Source organism: Anopheles funestus, chromosome 2RL (genome assembly GCF_943734845.2).
Source record: "Anopheles funestus chromosome 2RL, idAnoFuneDA-416_04, whole genome shotgun sequence".
Classification (NCBI taxonomy): domain Eukaryota; kingdom Metazoa; phylum Arthropoda; class Insecta; order Diptera; family Culicidae; genus Anopheles; species Anopheles funestus.
Window position 1 is genome coordinate 26,933,182 of NC_064598.1, and position 16,874 is coordinate 26,950,055.

The window sequence follows — 16,874 nt, forward strand, 5'->3', positions numbered from 1 at the left end:
ACATGGCATTGAATGCAACTTTACAATATTTTTAATGTTCCAAAAAGATCAATCGAATTTACCTTTGTAACTCATTTGACAGGTTTCAATTTTTTAGTACTAACGCACACACTCACGCACGCATAAACACACATCTTCGCGAACTAATGTCAGTCAAATCATCAGAGTGTGCTAAGATTTTCGGTTTGTAAGCTGCGCTCTGGATTTCGATAATTCGGCAAAGAAACGCTTGAAACTATCCGAATATAATGTCCTCCGGTGATCAACAAACGTCCACCGCCACTACAGGGCAACCGCATCTACAGCAACAGGATCTTTCGAAGTTGGTAAGTGTTGAAAAAAGTGTCTTTTGCTTACCAACGGGAATGCATGGCTTGGCTGACTACCAGCGCCTCAAAAGATGCCAACAAGACGGTTTCGTTTTACGAGCATTTGGTGTGATTTTTATGAAATAATATGGTACCATCCGCTCGCAGAAGCATCGCGACCGTACAATTCGATCAACCGAATGAACCATGGTTATTGTATTTCGAATAATAATAACCATTGCCCGTGCTGATGCAATGGGTACTTTAATCGTCTATTTCGAGGTTATGTTTCATCAGTCCGGTGTTCATTGACAGGAATTCTGTACCGAAGCATGCCAATTAAAGGAACAACGAATAGTTTTACACATTCTTCCGTAGTGTATTTTATTGCTTTAAAAAGCCTTAGCCATTAACACTATTGTATCGGGTTGTACTTTTAGGACATTACGAAACTGACACCGCTCTCGCCGGAAGTTATATCTCGACAGGCTACAATTAACATCGGTACCATCGGTCATGTAGCACACGGCAAATCAACAGTCGTAAAGGCCATCTCGGGCGTGCAGACTGTTCGTTTTAAGAACGAGCTGGAGCGCAACATTACAATTAAACTGGGTAAGTGCAGCAGCAAAGTTAACATACCAAATGTCAGTACCACTAAGTATGTTGGTCATTTCACTTGTTTCGCTCTGACGATTCTTGCGGTTTATATACGATTGTTTGTAATGCTTAGAAGCTCTGTTTTAAATTGTAACAGTAGATTTGGGAATGATTTCGTTACGGCTGTTCTTACTATTCCATTTTATGTACGATGACGAACAGTCTTGTTGAAGTAGAGTATTTTCTATTAATTGGATTGTTACACATGTAACAATGAGTATATCTATATGATTACCAAAGACGTTCGGTTCACGAACTTCCAAACCCGATATATAGAGAACCAAATGTTTGGATTTTGTTCAATATCAATCATCAGCCTGGCTTTGCTGCATTAAAATATGTGTACCTATATGTCTTTCCAATTAGTCTTTATTTTCTGTTTGCTTTCTGTCTTGCTTTCATCAGTTCGTACTATTTAATTTAACACATTTCAACCCTGGTTCAAATATACCTGCACTGGGGTTGAGTCGTACCGCTATCTGCCAAGCAGCATGTTAACCAAATCGGCAAATTGGCACATACAAGCAAGGTTTTAATCACGGGGTTATCATTAAAATCATCATCTGGAAACATGTTTTGTTAATCTTGAATATCTGTAGAACAATAAGAATTTCGTGTAAATGTCGTGTGTGTGCACCCGAGGTGAGGTGAGAGAAAGCAAGAGAAAAGACAGACAGAGATAACATAATTACTAGTTGAACAGTATTTCTTGCTTAAGTATGTGACTTAATTTAAAATGTCTGCTAATTAGTACCATCGAGCTAGTTATAGCAATTTCCCAAAAATTCTATTTAAACAAGCATTTTATCTATAATATTCCGTATTCTCTCTCTCTCTCTCTTTCTCTTCATCTCGCCTCGCGCCACACATATGCATCACTGCACCCTTTGCGCACTGTGTTCCTTCGGCGGTTGACGTCGCGTACCAGAACCTTTGCCGATGAGTTTAATCAATACATTGGTCAATGATGCAAAAGAAATGGAAGGTTACGTGGAAAAGATACATAAGCAGTACAATTCACCGTACAAGCACAGTACAAGCGATAGCAATAGTATTACACCCAACGTAAGCAGAAAACGAAAGTTCTCGAGTATCGCGAACGGAGTAGACGAAGGTCCAACGTGTTCCGGCGAATCGCAGCGCATGAAGCAGGCAAAGATAGTTGACTTTTTTCAAATGTCACCACCGGAAAACTCTTCACCCCCAATGCGTATCACCAGAATGCGTAGAAAATCCTGTACTGCGGACCAGCACACACCTACGTTGACCCGTACCACGAACGGTATGACGAAGCGCTTATCACAACCTCTCGATCACATTAGAAAAGAGCCGCCGGTAGACAAGATCGAAAACTCTAGCAGTAACGTAGGTGCGTTCAAACTGTTTTCCGCCGGCAACCAAGTTGATTCCACTACTACTACCGAGATAATGAAAATTAAAAAGGAACCTTCAGCAAAAAGGTCCCTCACGCCTTCATCGAACGGCGGCAGCACTAGCGCAAAATTGAGCACAACAAAGGTGATTAAAACTTCGTTTGATTCACCATCGGATAGGGAAATTAAACAAGAACCGTGTACAGAAAGCTACACCACACCGACGACAACAGAAACTAACAGAATTCAAATTTCCCAAATGCCATCTATTGGTGAACGCAAAGCAACCGGAGCAAAACCTGCCAAAAGGACTACTCCGCACAACAAGTCTCTTAACGGTGTGAGCGGTGGCAGCAGCAAAAAGTCTAGCAGATCGCAAAGCAAGGAATATACTGTGGAAGCCATCGAAGATATCCAACGACTAGGAAGTACACCGTTATTCTTAGTCAAATGGCTTGGGTATTCGAGCAAACAAAACACTTGGGAACCGCTCAGCAACGTCAGCGCCTGTTCGTTGCTGGATAGCTTTCTGACCGATCAACTCTCGGACTGGCGCTACTGGGTAGAGACAGTACAGGATGAGGTAAAAAATAGCAAAGAATATTTGGATATGGTGGACAAACATGCCAACAATAGCATATCGTTCCATGAAATACTGCTAGATCATAAGCAGTACGACAGGGATGAGTTACGGACCGATCTGATCCTATGGGCCAAGTTGGCCAGTAACCGCTGCAAACGCAACGGAGTTGTGTGGGACCGCATCACTAAGCACATGATACGAGAATTATCTTTCGTAAAGCGACGCGATCAGCTAGACCAGCTGCGACGGTTCGAACAGCAGATCAACGAGTATGAACCGACGGTTCGTATCGTGGTGGAAAACGAGCAAGATCTCGATGCACCGCCAAATAACTTCACCTACCTGCGGACGAACATAGCCGCCGAAGGGATCTCCATACCGAACGATCCTCCGGTCGGTTGCGAATGCAATCCCTGCAGCGGGCGAAGTAACTGCTGTGGCAAACTGTCGGAGGGTCGGTTTGCTTACAGCGTCCGAAAGCGGCTGCTACTGCAGCCCGGTGCACCCATCTTTGAGTGCAACAAAAAGTGCAGCTGCGGTCCGGACTGCCTGAACCGGGTGGTACAAAACGGGGGCATATGCAATCTAACACTGTTCAAAACGTCCAACGGGCGTGGTTGGGGCGTTCGGACGAATGCTGTCATACACGAGGGCCAATACATTTCGGAGTATTGCGGCGAGGTGATATCGTACGATGAGGCGGAAAAACGTGGCAGAGAGTACGATGCCGTTGGAAGGACGTACCTGTTCGATTTAGATTTCAACGACACTGACAATCCCTACACGCTGGATGCCGCCCGGTACGGTAATGTGACGCGCTTCTTCAACCACTCATGCGATCCGAACTGTGGCATATGGTCGGTGTGGATCGATTGTCTCGATCCGTATCTGCCGCGGTTGGCATTTTTCGCCCTGCGGCGCATTGAAATCGGTGAAGAGCTTACGTTCAACTATCACGCACAGCTCACGACCAGCAGTGTGTCTCTAGGCGCTAAGAACGGAACGGAGAACATGGATGATACCGATGCGGATGACTCCGGAAGCACTAGCACCATCAACGATAGTGTGCGGAACAATACCAAAGGCGTTACTGAGTGCCGGTGTGGAAGTGCCAACTGTAGAAAATTCATCTTCTAAATGTTTGGAAGTATTGCTGTAAAATTGTACCAGCATTACGTATGTTATGAAATAGATTTTAATAAATGGAAATAATGCTCTTTTTATTACTAACACTTTTCTTTTTTGTTTGGTGTATCTACAGAACGCGTCGTACGTTTTGGGTGTAATGTTGTAGTAACTTAAAGCGTTAGTGTAAAATATAGTAAATATAGTTTGCGTTTTGCTTTGTTGTTTGTCACGACAAAATGATTTTCGTGAATGTATACACTATCTGCATATCAATGAACAGATGCCATTCAAAAAAATCATTATATTGTTGAGTGTTCGAGTAGAATTTCAGCGTTATTTCTGCCCAAAAAATATAGGTCCTTATTGTGAAAAACTGTACACCATAGGTATTATTCAAAAGATTGTTTATCAGAAACTACACGTCATCATGCATACACGAAACATAAAAAACTACATACACTTTTTGGCAAATTATGCATTAAAAACTAAATCAAATTCTCGTCTTTTGAGCACACGAATGAAACGAGCGCTACATGATTCTCTCGGCGAAAATAAAGCTCGAATAAAGCTTTTCATCGATCGAAACGAAAATTGACCGGAATAACAGAATGTCGCCAACTCGAAATGGAAATTTATTCGCTGGCATCAACACAACTGGAAACTTGTAGGCCCAATACAAATATCGTTACATATCGTTTTGAAGGAATTTGGATGTACGTAAACTTTAAGTATTAATTTCCTTTTGATTATGACGGATTTTCACCGTATTAAATGGAAAGAAATCATACTTAAAATGGGAAACCAATGTAATTCGTTATAAATTTTATAATTATTGTTCCGTTTGGTTTCGCGTTGTTGTATATAACATTCTTATTTATTCATTTAATTCATTCATTAAACAATTAGCAATCATCACCTTAGTGTATTATTTTATGTAAAACTAGTGTATTGTAATAAAATTGAAACCAAACTGATGATAAGCTCAAACTGGAAGTGAACGATGTGTTTATCAGTATATCATTAGTTTGAAAAGAATTGTATCATTAATTGTATTTTCCTTTTGTTTTTTGTAACATCGTACAGGTTATGCTAATGCGAAGATCTACAAGTGTGACAATCCAAAATGTCTCCGACCGACGTGCTTCACGTCCGGCGGTTCGAGCAAGGACGATAGCTTCCCATGCTACCGGCCGGCCTGTACCGGTCGCTTCCAGTTGGTGCGCCACGTCAGCTTCGTCGATTGCCCCGGTCACGACATTCTTATGGCCACCATGTTGAACGGTGCCGCTGTCATGGACGCCGCCCTGTTGCTAATTGCTGGCAACGAATCCTGCCCGCAGCCCCAAACGTCCGAGCATTTGGCCGCCATTGAGATCATGAAGCTGAAGCACATCATCATACTGCAGAACAAGATCGATCTGGTAAAGGACACGCAGGCAAAGGAGCAGTACGATCAGATCGTAAAGTTCGTGCAGGGCACGGTGGCGGAAGGTGCACCGATCATTCCGATTTCCGCCCAGCTCAAGTACAACATTGAGGTACTGTGCGAGTACATCACGAAGAAGATTCCCATTCCGCCGCGTAACTTCATCGATGCACCGCGGCTGATCGTGATCCGTTCGTTCGACGTGAACAAGCCCGGTTGCGAGGTGAACGATCTGAAGGGTGGCGTTGCCGGTGGTTCGATCCTGCGCGGTGTGCTGAAGGTCGGCCAGGAGATTGAGGTTCGCCCGGGGCTGGTGAGCAAGGATGCGGAGGGCCGGTTGACGTGTAAGCCGATCTTCTCCAAGATTGTCTCGCTGTACACGGAGCAAAACGAGCTGCAGTTTGCAGTGCCCGGTGGATTGATCGGTGTCGGTACCAAGATCGAACCGACGCTTTGTCGTGCTGATCGTTTGGTCGGTCAGGTGCTGGGTGCTGTCGGTGCATTGCCCAACATCTTCATCGAACTGGAAGTGTCGTACTATCTGCTGAAGCGCTTGCTCGGTGTCCGTACGGAAGGCGATAAGAAGGGCGCCAAGGTGCAGAAGCTCGTACGGCACGAAATGTTACTCGTCAACATCGGTTCGCTTAGCACGGGCGGTCGCGTGGTGGCCACACGTGCCGATTTGGCCAAGATCGCTCTCACGAATCCTGTCTGCACGGAAAAGAACGAAAAGATTGCGCTCAGCCGACGTGTGGAGAATCATTGGCGGTAAGTTTACAGTGCATAATCCATCTTCATTATTATTTGCGTGCAGCCGAATTCTAATGTTCTCTTTTTTCTACTTTAGTTTAATTGGATGGGGACAGATTCGCGGCGGTACCGTCATCGAGCCACTGAAGGAAAATTAATTTATTGCGTTCTGCATACATTACATTTCAAATCGTAATCCAATATCAACAGCAGAAACTCACTGAAAATCGCAGCAACAGACAGAGTTATTGGGTCAGGTTAGGATAGTGTTATCTTTTTGTATTAGACGAAGTCAGCCGCACTCGGTTCTACCCGAAAACAAACTCTGGAAGAACAATGCACTGTATTACCATTGCCACCGCCGACATTCACACCAACGGAAGTGATCGACCAACATCAGCAACGGTTCGTACAGTTGATGCAGCAAACATCAGCAGCTATGAATCACTTCACTACCGAATGTGCAGACATTCACGAATCGCAGCTGCCAGTTCGATGACAAGGACATTACCAGGTGGTTTACCACGAACGCAGCAGGACTATGTTATTTGGATCGGTTGGGAATGGTACACGGAATGGGCGAAAATGTCTATGGAAAGAATCGTAAGAAAATACATATACTCTCAGAAAATCAAATCACACCTTTTTGGCAAACTTTTGTGCTACATTCATTTGAAAGAAATTCGGATATTTCATCAAAAGCGCATCGACACATCGGGGTAACACACATTTGTAGAAGAACGCTTTGCATTTAATTCATTCGATTTTTCATGTTCTCAATCCATCTTAACCCATGCAATATCTTTATCAAGCTCCAGTTGAATGCAAAACTAAGCAAATATGTTTAACTTTTCATGTAGCATCTTCCAATGCCAAATTCATACCGAAAATAGTGCGTTTAACGCACTAAACATAATTTTTACAACGTTTCTTACATCTCGAGATGAAATTAACGTTTTACCTAACTTTTTTTTTGCGTAAGTTCGAGAAATTTTCCCTCAGTACATTTTTCATTTGTTCAAAACTTGAGTAAATAAATAACTAAACCTTTTTGTAGAAAAGGAGATTCATCTCAATGACACTTCGTTACGTTCTTACGAACACTCTGTGTTTTGTGCTTGCTTTAAACCATATTCTAATAAACCAACAAGGATGAGATTCATACTTGAAGCTGCTATACGGGCACACCGATAAAGTGGAGTAGTGTGTGCTGAACAGTCTGTCCATCTATCACGTACCGTAGCACACTCCGGCGTACCGGGCGTTCCCTAATACGTTAGCGTACTTGGTGAAGTTTCCTAAACATCCCTAAACATCTGCAAATCGACGGTCGTCGGCGCCGGTTGTTTGCAGAGAATCGATTTATTCGATCCACGAATAAGATTTAAATATATCAAAAAACACTAGTGTGAATAGTATTTTAATACCGCCCGTAATGCTGTCACACGTTCCTCTGGACATGTAGTAAAATGTATTTACAAAGGAAGCCTTCGCCGTGTACCCAAAATGAAGCGTAGCTAGTGCGAAGGCGGCTGAGGTTTCTTGAGGGTGAGTTTCGGTGATGTTGCAGCAACAGCGCCGAACCCACCCCGTACTGTTCAGTCAGTAGGACAACGGTAGTACAGCATCCTGTCCATTCGAATGGGAGGTAAGACTGGGTAGCAACATTCACAAGGGACACAGCACAACAACTATACAACAAAACGCACCGATATACAGCACGAAAGCATCAATGGTCGTCCTTGCAGTAGCAAAATTTACGCATCTCCGGGTCCCGCTCGTAGATGCAGTTTGCCTGCTCGCCGTACTTGTTAATGCGCGAAATATCGCCCAGCTTCACGCGGAACCGATTGTTCACACGGTCATGCAGCACGCTTGCTTCGTAGATCGCTTTGCTCGGATTGGTAACGAGCTTCACCTGGTACATGTCGTGCGGTACGCGTATCGTGTCGGACGAAAAATCACCCAGAAACCCGTCCGTATCGCGGTTCTGCTTGAACCGTACCAATCCTTCGTGCGGTTGCAAACGTGCCGCCCAGCGGATTTCGTCCAGCGTAAGCATTGCACAGATGCCCCGATGTCGCTCAGTGTGGTGATTGATCGTATCGACGATCGTTTTAGCTGACCGGAACACTTCCTCCGATGAGGTCGTATCGTTAATTGGTTGCCAGTTCAAACAGGCACACCAGTGTGGCTCGATATAGGCATCCGCACAGGACCGATTCTGAGGTATGGCATCGAACAGCGAGATGGCACGCGATACGGCAGGTTTTTGTTTTGCCTTAAGCGTTTGAAGAGCTGCAGGGAGATGGATTGGAGATAGAAGCAAGCGATTAATTTTGATTGCCAGGATAATTGCTACCAGTGTTAACCATTTACTTACTTAAGATATCCTGTAGCGTTTCGTGCACATCAAATGGTGTTACGAGTCGATCGAGATTCTGGCGAAAGTTTTCATACTGCTCCTTGTAGTGCGTTTTGAACCAGTCGGGAAAGGTGAAACTGAAGAACGGCAAACGCTCTTCCTGCTTGCCCTGCAGTGTGTTGCGCACCTCGGCGAAACGGTTCCCATGGTCAGACATTAGCACCAAAATCGTATTATTCAAGACACCGGACTTCTTCAGCTCCACTAGCCAGTTGGTAAGATCGGTGTCCGCTACACCGACCAAATTGATCGAATCGTGCGACAGCTCGCCGTGAAAGCTGAACACGAAGCGGGGCGTACTGGGGCGATAGTTCGTCATGAAGTCGCGCGTGTAGTCTAGCATCACCTTATGGCGCGGTTTCGCCCCAATGCACAAACGCTTGTAGTAGCTAAGGTACGCTTCGATCGCTAGATAGTACGTCCGCATGTAGTGATCAGTCGGCTGCTCATCGAACCCGTTCAACCGATAGGAAAATGTGCCGATGTTCGGTACGTCTTCATTGAACGCGGTCACGTAACCATACTTCTCGTACTCCTTCCAGATCAGCGGATACACGTTAACGTACTCGGTGTTTTTCATCCGCCGCCGTGTGTCGGGCAGTTCCAGCTCGGTAAACCCGGTCAGCAGCGGGATCAGTGCCTGCGGTGTCCCATCGCCAACGATGTTGTACCCCTGCAGTACATCCGCCCCGAGATACTTGGTGAGGTATTTGTACGCCTTCGGTAGCTTGCGCTGGAACGCGTTGCGGCTGAGCGAATCGAACCCAAGCATCAGCACGTTCAGGGCGGATTCCTTGTTCCAGCTGGACCGTGCCCGTAGCTGCTCATCCTGCCGGATACCGACCAGCAACCCCTGCCACCGTTCCGTGCGACTGTCCGTCCAACACTTGGCACGCACAAAGTCACTGGCCTGCAGTGTGTAGCTGCCGGATGTTCGTGTCGTTTCTCCGAAGGACATTTTAAAGTCGCTTTGGCGTAAGATGTCGGCATAGTCACAGGTAATCTTACCTTTTTCCTTGATAACTTCAGGCTTTATATTACATACAGCTTTCTGTACAACGAGAAATATGGATAAAATCAATATCGCAAAAAGACAAGAATTCATTTGTGACAGCTTCCAACACACAAACCTCACATTCCACCCAGTCCTGGAGTTCGCTTCCACATTCGATGGGTGGTTCGTCTTTGAGAAAGCTCAACATTTCCGGCGAATCCACCGGTAAGCTTGGCATCTTGCAAGCACCCTGGTTGGCAAGTGATTTAATCGATTCCTCAATCAACACTCTGCACAAAAGCAAAGCAAAGGTGATGTTAAGTTACTGTCGAATTTCTGGTTTCTGTTCCGTTGTCCTCAACGGACTCGGATTACTTACAGCTTTTCCCTGTTATCTCCATAGTCGTCGCCATTGAAGTAATGATCGAGAAGCAAATAAACGACACCGATCGACAGCAGAAAGAGCAAATTTCGCCGGGTAAACTTGCGACACTGATACATGATGCAACGTAGTACCGGGGCGCGTCCGTTTCGTGCGTTCGAATCTCTAAAGCCACCGGTAAACTTCGTTCAACGAAGTATTCTTTCCAATCGCGTTTCATATACACGTGGATCGTTCAGCATATTTCTAGAAAATTGAAACATAAACCTTGTTAGTGTTGTTCCGTGTCAACTCTGTAATTCTAAAGAACGTTTTTCTCAACAATCTCAAAACGATTGTCCCGTGCCACCGATTGTTGCTCATTTTTCGTTGTTTTTTTGAAGAAAAAAAACTACAACGAATCAACGAAAATTCACACATGGTACTGATTTCAACTGTGCCCTGAGACTGTTTACCAATGATAACAAATGCGTAGAAGCTTCAACAAAAATTCTCAACTATTTTACCACGTGGCCTTTCCAATCGAGACCAGCTGTTGAAAAACGTATGTTTGCTTTCGGAGAAGTTTTATCTCGCTGGTGTAGCTGCGCTTGACAATGTACATCCCAAGCAGCGACAGTCGAAAAAAGGGCAGTAATTTGTAGTTTGTGAGTAAGTTCTGCAGTTTGCCGAGTAGTAGTTGGAATGAATCATGCATAGAATCGAAATCATGCTATATCAGAATCACCAGGCAATAACAAGCACAAATGCAATTAGGGTATAATTAATGAATAGTATGTTTCTCGGGAACGTGACTCTGTGCGCCTTCACATACAAAATTCGATTGTAGTGTTGTGGAAATTCTCAAGGCACAGTACAGTCTGTTCAGTTGTTGAACCCTCTCTTGCTAATATCAATTGCTTGCCGAAGATCGACACCATAAGCAACTCGATCATGATTTGTCTAAGAGAGCGATCGTTTACTTTTGAGCAAGTACGTGGAACAGATAGTTTAGCTACCAGTAGCTAATAAAATTAGCCAAAACCTTCCCAATATTGTGTGACCGATAAAGGAAGGAGACGCTAACAGTAATGCTACCGCAAGATCGTTCTTAATCGCAATTTCAACACACCGATCTCACACGTGTCATGTTTGTTCTTCTCAGCAAAGTTTCCATCTCAGTAAAGATTTCTTATCTGCTTACTCGATCGGTCTTGGTGTATTCGTGTCTTATTCCAAAGTTGACGATACTGTCCCTGAATACACCTGGGTGCTGTTGCTGTTGGATCATTTCTTTAGAGTACGATCGGGGCTCACATAATAGATTCTACACACAGAGAGTAGTCAAGCATACTCCGTTGAAAGCAACTGACGCCAACATCATTTCATACGAATCCACGATCGTGAAACCGGTACGATTCTTCATAGTATTTCTTTTTTGCTGATAGGAACTGCGACCGTAGAAAGCTAGTTTGCATGCGAAACGATTCCCCGAATGATATCGTTCATGGCCAATGCTTTATCATCATCCGGCAGTGGCCGTACAGTGCAGAGCAGGGATGAGCAACCTTTTAGCGCTTCGGGCCACAATGCCGAATGCTTTGATATTATAGTACACTTAGTAAAGTTTCTTTTATTCGGTCTGTTTCGAATTAGACGCATTAGCTGGATTCTTGAAAAGTGAATTAGGATTTAAAAACTTTTTAAATCTTATTTTTGAGTGTTGTATTAACCGGGTAATTTGCACATTTAATTCCCAATAACATGTGACATAAAAGGAGCTATTTTCTTGAAACTTTCAAACTAGATTTGCAGACCGTATAAAATCACCTCGAGGTCCCCTGGTTGCTCATGGCTAGGATAGAGCGTTCGCTTGAAATTGCTCCCGATCACATGCTACACCCGATCAGATGCGTTCGCTTGTTCGCAGCGTGCGTCATTTGCACAATTCGATCACCCTCCCTGTGCCTGCCGTCTGCACTGGTGACGCCTCTTTTATCGTATACGCTGAATTGTGGTTTTGTTTGATTGTTTTGTAGCTGCCATTTAATATCATCAAATTGCGATCGTGATCTCTCGGTCACGATAGAGGTTACTGTTTTGCTATCAGCGCTTTTCGTTTGTTGTCTTTTTGGGGAGAAAAGGGTGGGGAGGGGAGGAGGTAACCAATCGTTGTGATGGCGGCGATTTTTATTTTTGCTTGTTTTGAGCAACTAGCATGTTAATATCGTAATGTACGTTTAAGTTGTTACTGAAAATGTTTGTGATAGCTTATCAGGTAGAACTTAAAAGTTAAATAGGAGAGTTTAAAAAAAGGGCAAACTAAGCATTGTGGAAACGGTGGCGCGTATGAATAACATAAACAAATTTACCATACGGGTTTAATATGATACGGATAAAAAAAATAACCGTATTTTGCTAGGTTATGCTGGTTGGTGTTTTTTCCCCAAGCCGAATACTATTCAACACTCAAGGTGGGCATAATTATCACAAAACACAGAAAAAAAACCTTTACTTCTACGTCCGATAGTGTGGACTTCTTCATTGCTGCAACGCAGAGGTGCCAATTTGTTGCTTCCGAATATCCGGCACACCAATCTCTATATACCAGCTGATGGTGATGATGTTTACCGGTTTTTGCTTGCTACACTATTTTCGCATGGCATGGCACGTTGCCCACACCGTACACACACACAGTAATGACACGAACAAAAAAAACCTCCCCACAAAACTGCGATCGGCTGTATGCAGAACACTTCAATTTCAACGATGCAAGGCTAACCACAGGATGGTAAAGATGATGGTTCTTCCTACCCTTTGTGTAACGAACGCTGGCGAAAACAACGAGTCCTTCTTTATCATTAAAACCCTCGGAAGGGGGTCCTTTTTGTTCTTACCATACTGCCTGTACTTAGTTCGTTCCCTTTTAATATGCCAGCAAAGATACGAAAGATGAGTAACACCGACACTAGAATCCTTTAAACCGGCACTATTACACAGCTGCCTGCGCTTCGACTACCTGTTCGTTTGCTGCCAGCGTTTCGTAAGGACTAGATGGTAGCGAAAATCGATATCCTTTTCAACCACCGAATGGCATTGCCAGTGTCGGTGTGGTGCTGTCACGATTGCTATGATTAGGGGTTGTATTTATGTTCCTAGTAACCAGCGCTGTGCCAAACATTACATAAGGATGTAGAGGGACGGGCCCTCAAACAGGTGCCTCCTAGATGGGGAAGGATGCTCAGTAATGAAAACGAATGCATGCGTCAAACTAATTTGCAACAATTTTGAGATAAGTTGGTTTGTTTTGTTTTTTTTTTTTTGTTAACCTGGCCATTTTTTCTACTTCACACACTATGCACTTTAATGTTTTGAGATTGAAACATGTAAGTATTGAACCAGACACTTTTGTTTTGTCACTGAATAAAAGGTTTTATAAATTTTGCAAAAAAAACTTCTTATTTTTTGTGTGTTTACAGTATGCAGCCATTTTTTTGAACACTCAAATGTAATACACGTACACAATTGTGCTAATTTCCACCTTTTTTTTGTTGGCATACCTTTTCGTTTTACTTTATGATTTACACTATTTACGAAACACTACCAACCACTGTTTGATACATTCGCATTTAAGAAAAATCGATTGATGGAAGATTTTCTCCAGTTTCCACGAAAAAAAAAACCATTCGTAAAACCTTTGCTCACTGTTCGCAAATACGCCACCAACGATTGCCGTCGGTTGGCTCATATACGGCACGGTCGCATCTACTGTGGATGTGCTGTGGCCATGCTTATACACTGCCGGAGACCGCGGGAGTGCGTAGAACGTTGCGAACTCGCGTGCCAAAAAAGAAAAAAAAACAACCCCCCAAACGCCCCAAAACAACCACCGGGGAAGGCGGGAAGAATCGTACCGTGGGAGAGAGTATGATGATGAGAGAATTACATTAGAGAGCGCCGCGAAACTGGTGAGCGAAACACGTGCACGTTACAGGGAAACACACATGATAAGCTGCGGAGAGCCCACTTTTGGAAATCGCGCAAGCGAATATGAAAGTGCGGAAGGTTGATACGGAAACACCCAATATGTTAGCAAATCGCCCAATATAGATACGAAATCGCGTGCAATTGATATAAAATGTCAGATTGGCGAGGCGGTTTGAATGCTGGGTATATACTTGTCGGTTCGAGAGTTGAAAAATGTAAACAAACATTTTAAAAATATTTTTTAATTATATTACGTAGTTTGTGGTACGGTGGCGGTGACCGGCGTACCTTTCCGAGATCGTTCTTTAAGCGTGCGCATGCTGACATTAAATCCAACATCGCGCGCCACGCCATAAAATTGTGTGGCGTACATTTTCCGATCCTCGATGGTCGTCGGTGCGTTACGCCGCTCCGGTATTAGCTTCACCATCTTCAAGGGGTAGTTCAAGCCTTTTATTTCCCTCGCTAGGGTGGTAGTGGAAACTCGCACACCGTGTTCCTGCAACAATTTTTGTGCGAGTGATTTTAGCGTCATCGTACAATCGTCATTGATCCAGCATTGAATATCGCTTATGGCTTGCTGCGATAATATTTTCTGCCCATTGCCACCACGTTTCTTGGCTTCGACCTGAAATGCTGTTTGGTATTTTTTGACAATACCGTAAACTGTCGTTAGTTTTATATTCAGCATTTGGCTAATGGCAGCATGAGTTGCTCCATTTTCATACGTTGTTACCACGCGCTCTATCTTCGATGCTCGTAGTCTTTCGACGTCGAAGTGCTTGCACTGCCCCGTTCGCACTTTGAGCTAGTTCAGAGCTTTGGCTAGAGCTCATGTTTGCTTATATAAATGAAAAATTGCCGATTTTAGTTAAGTTAGTTTGTCTCAGTACTTTGCTCGATTGTAGCCTACTTTACTCTTACACGGTACGTTCTTGAAGCAAAAATTCATCGGCAAAGAAATTACTCCTTTCGTACTCAAGCGCCTGCAAGACATGAAAAGGCACGGAAAATTTAAACTTTTACACTATTTTAAATGAACTATTGAACTATTTTAAACGTATACATACCTTCAGGGGCATGATTGTATACACCAAAAACTAACGTACGTTATGCTATTTTGTTAATATCCACAAAGCACACAAAATTTGCCAAAGATTAATCCGTAAAACTGTAGACGCTTCGCTTGTAGACCAATATGAAATATTTTCTATATCCCAACGAATTTTAGCCTCCTCAACAGAACAGTTTTGAACACGGGTGTATATAGGCACTGATTTAAATCTCCAATTTGAATTTTAGCATGTTTTTGAAATACAGTTTACAGTTATAGTTCGCAATTTCAGTTTGAGCGAGATAATATTATAATTATATTATTAAACAATAATTTTGATACGATTTTCGAATGCACCAACTACTTAATTTAATTGAAAATTATTTAAAAAATATTTGTTTACATTTTTCAACTCTCGAACCGACAAGTATATACCCAGCATTCAATCCGCCTCGCCAATCTGACATTTTATATCAATTGCACGCGATTTCGTATCTATATTGGGCGATTTGCTAACATATTGGGTGTTTCCGTATCAACCTTCCGCACTTTCATATTCGCTTGCGCGATTTCCAAAAGTGGGCTCTCCGCAGCTTATCATGTGTGTTTCCCTGTAACATTGGGAGTGTGTTCAGTGCTGCCGAATGGACATTTTGTTCATTTACACGAAATTAATTTGCCAAACAAAAAAACTGTTTAATACTGTTAATTAAGTTAATTGTATAATAATAATCAACATGCAGCTAGGTATATAAATATTCTAAGCAGTATTTTCTTGACACTTAACCTCGCCATACCGCCAACTTCGATGAAGCTAGATGGTTCGGAAGCTCAATATTTCTTACCCTCAAGAGGCAAACAAAATTTCGCAAACTTTTAACTACACTAAAAAAAAAACATGTTTAAAACACACTTTTGTCCACTTCTAAACCCATCCGGTCCACTGGCGATTACATTAAATTCAAGCGCAGAGAGCCGTACGGCCATTTCCGTGGTAAAACCGTACACAATTCACGATCTGCTTTCAGACCTTTGCTGGGGATGACTGCCTCCCCGCCCCCTTTCCCTACTCCCTTTTTTTGGCTGTTTTTTCCTCTTTTTCGTACGCCAAAACCCGTTAACCATATGCGTAGGTACACTGTGTGAACCATGCTTAGGATTGCAAACGGTTTCTATAAATATAGTTGCCGAAGTTGATTAACCTTAGCATGTGCTGTTCTACGGTTTGGTATGCAAATTGGCAAACATACGGCGTCAACAACCCGGTGCCATGGTAGGCCGAACCGTTTCCCATTAGAATTACACATAAACCCCACGTGGTTTACTGTGGTGTGGGGAACGGGGTTCAGTCTTCTCTCCAGAGAGATGCGCGTCACGGCATACTATGTTAAGCGTTGTGCGAATATACACAGCAACACTTGATCGTATCGATCGAGATTGCGGGGGGGGAGAGCAATCGATCACAAACCTGAGCTGACCGAAAAACGCAGGCTGTTCGAGGCAATGCAAATCTGGTCTAAATGGGGTTTAACGATTTTACTTTTTTTTTCTTTGGCTTTACAAAACTGTTGCTACTTAAATTAACGCTTAGCAGAGCTGTTCTCATGATATTTTACACCCCCAGAACGGTATTAGTATTCCTGAAAGACGAATAAATAAGTCTCTTCTTGGCTTTAACGACCTTACAGGTCACGCCGGCCATTTCTGGTTTACTAGACTTATTTTACCACGTAGCCGGATAGTCAGCCCTTGCTACGGGGGGACGGTCCGGATGGGATTTGAGCCCGGTCCGGCCGTGTGGACTAGCGCCGTTTATCACATGCAC

General features: G+C 43.5%; 2 protein-coding genes across 9 annotated transcripts; one reads left to right on the forward strand and one right to left on the reverse strand.

The window, feature by feature from the left end:
• Positions 1–109: 109 nt before the first annotated feature.
• On the forward strand, positions 110–6,864 carry LOC125765296 (eukaryotic translation initiation factor 2 subunit 3-like). 2 transcript variants are annotated; one of them, XM_049430265.1, is made up of 4 exons: positions 125–326; positions 749–923; positions 5,136–6,246; positions 6,326–6,864. In XM_049430265.1, exons 1-4 carry the CDS (start codon positions 249–251, stop codon positions 6,384–6,386), a joined length of 1,425 nt encoding a protein of 474 aa, XP_049286222.1. In that variant the 5' UTR covers positions 125–248; the 3' UTR covers positions 6,387–6,864. The 2 variants fall into 2 exon arrangements, with proteins under 2 accessions (XP_049286221.1, XP_049286222.1); XM_049430264.1 differs by lacking the exons at positions 5,136–6,246; positions 6,326–6,864 and adding an exon at positions 1,897–4,791 and having other exon boundaries at positions 110–326.
• Positions 6,865–6,957: 93 nt separating this feature from the next.
• LOC125765304 (uncharacterized) lies at positions 6,958–16,077 on the reverse strand. Of its 7 annotated transcripts, none has more exons than XM_049430286.1 (5): positions 15,895–16,077; positions 10,027–10,275; positions 9,784–9,937; positions 8,612–9,704; positions 6,958–8,526 (listed from the first exon to the last, which is right to left on the reverse strand). In XM_049430286.1, the coding sequence occupies exons 2-5, from the start codon at positions 10,146–10,148 to the stop codon at positions 7,958–7,960; spliced, it is 1,938 nt and encodes a 645-aa protein (XP_049286243.1). In that variant the 5' UTR covers positions 10,149–10,275; positions 15,895–16,077; the 3' UTR covers positions 6,958–7,957. The 7 variants fall into 7 exon arrangements, with proteins under 7 accessions (XP_049286243.1, XP_049286239.1, XP_049286242.1 ...); XM_049430282.1 differs by lacking the exon at positions 15,895–16,077 and adding an exon at positions 13,569–13,882; XM_049430285.1 differs by lacking the exon at positions 15,895–16,077 and adding an exon at positions 13,530–13,882.
• Between the last annotated feature and the right edge of the window lie 797 nt (positions 16,078–16,874).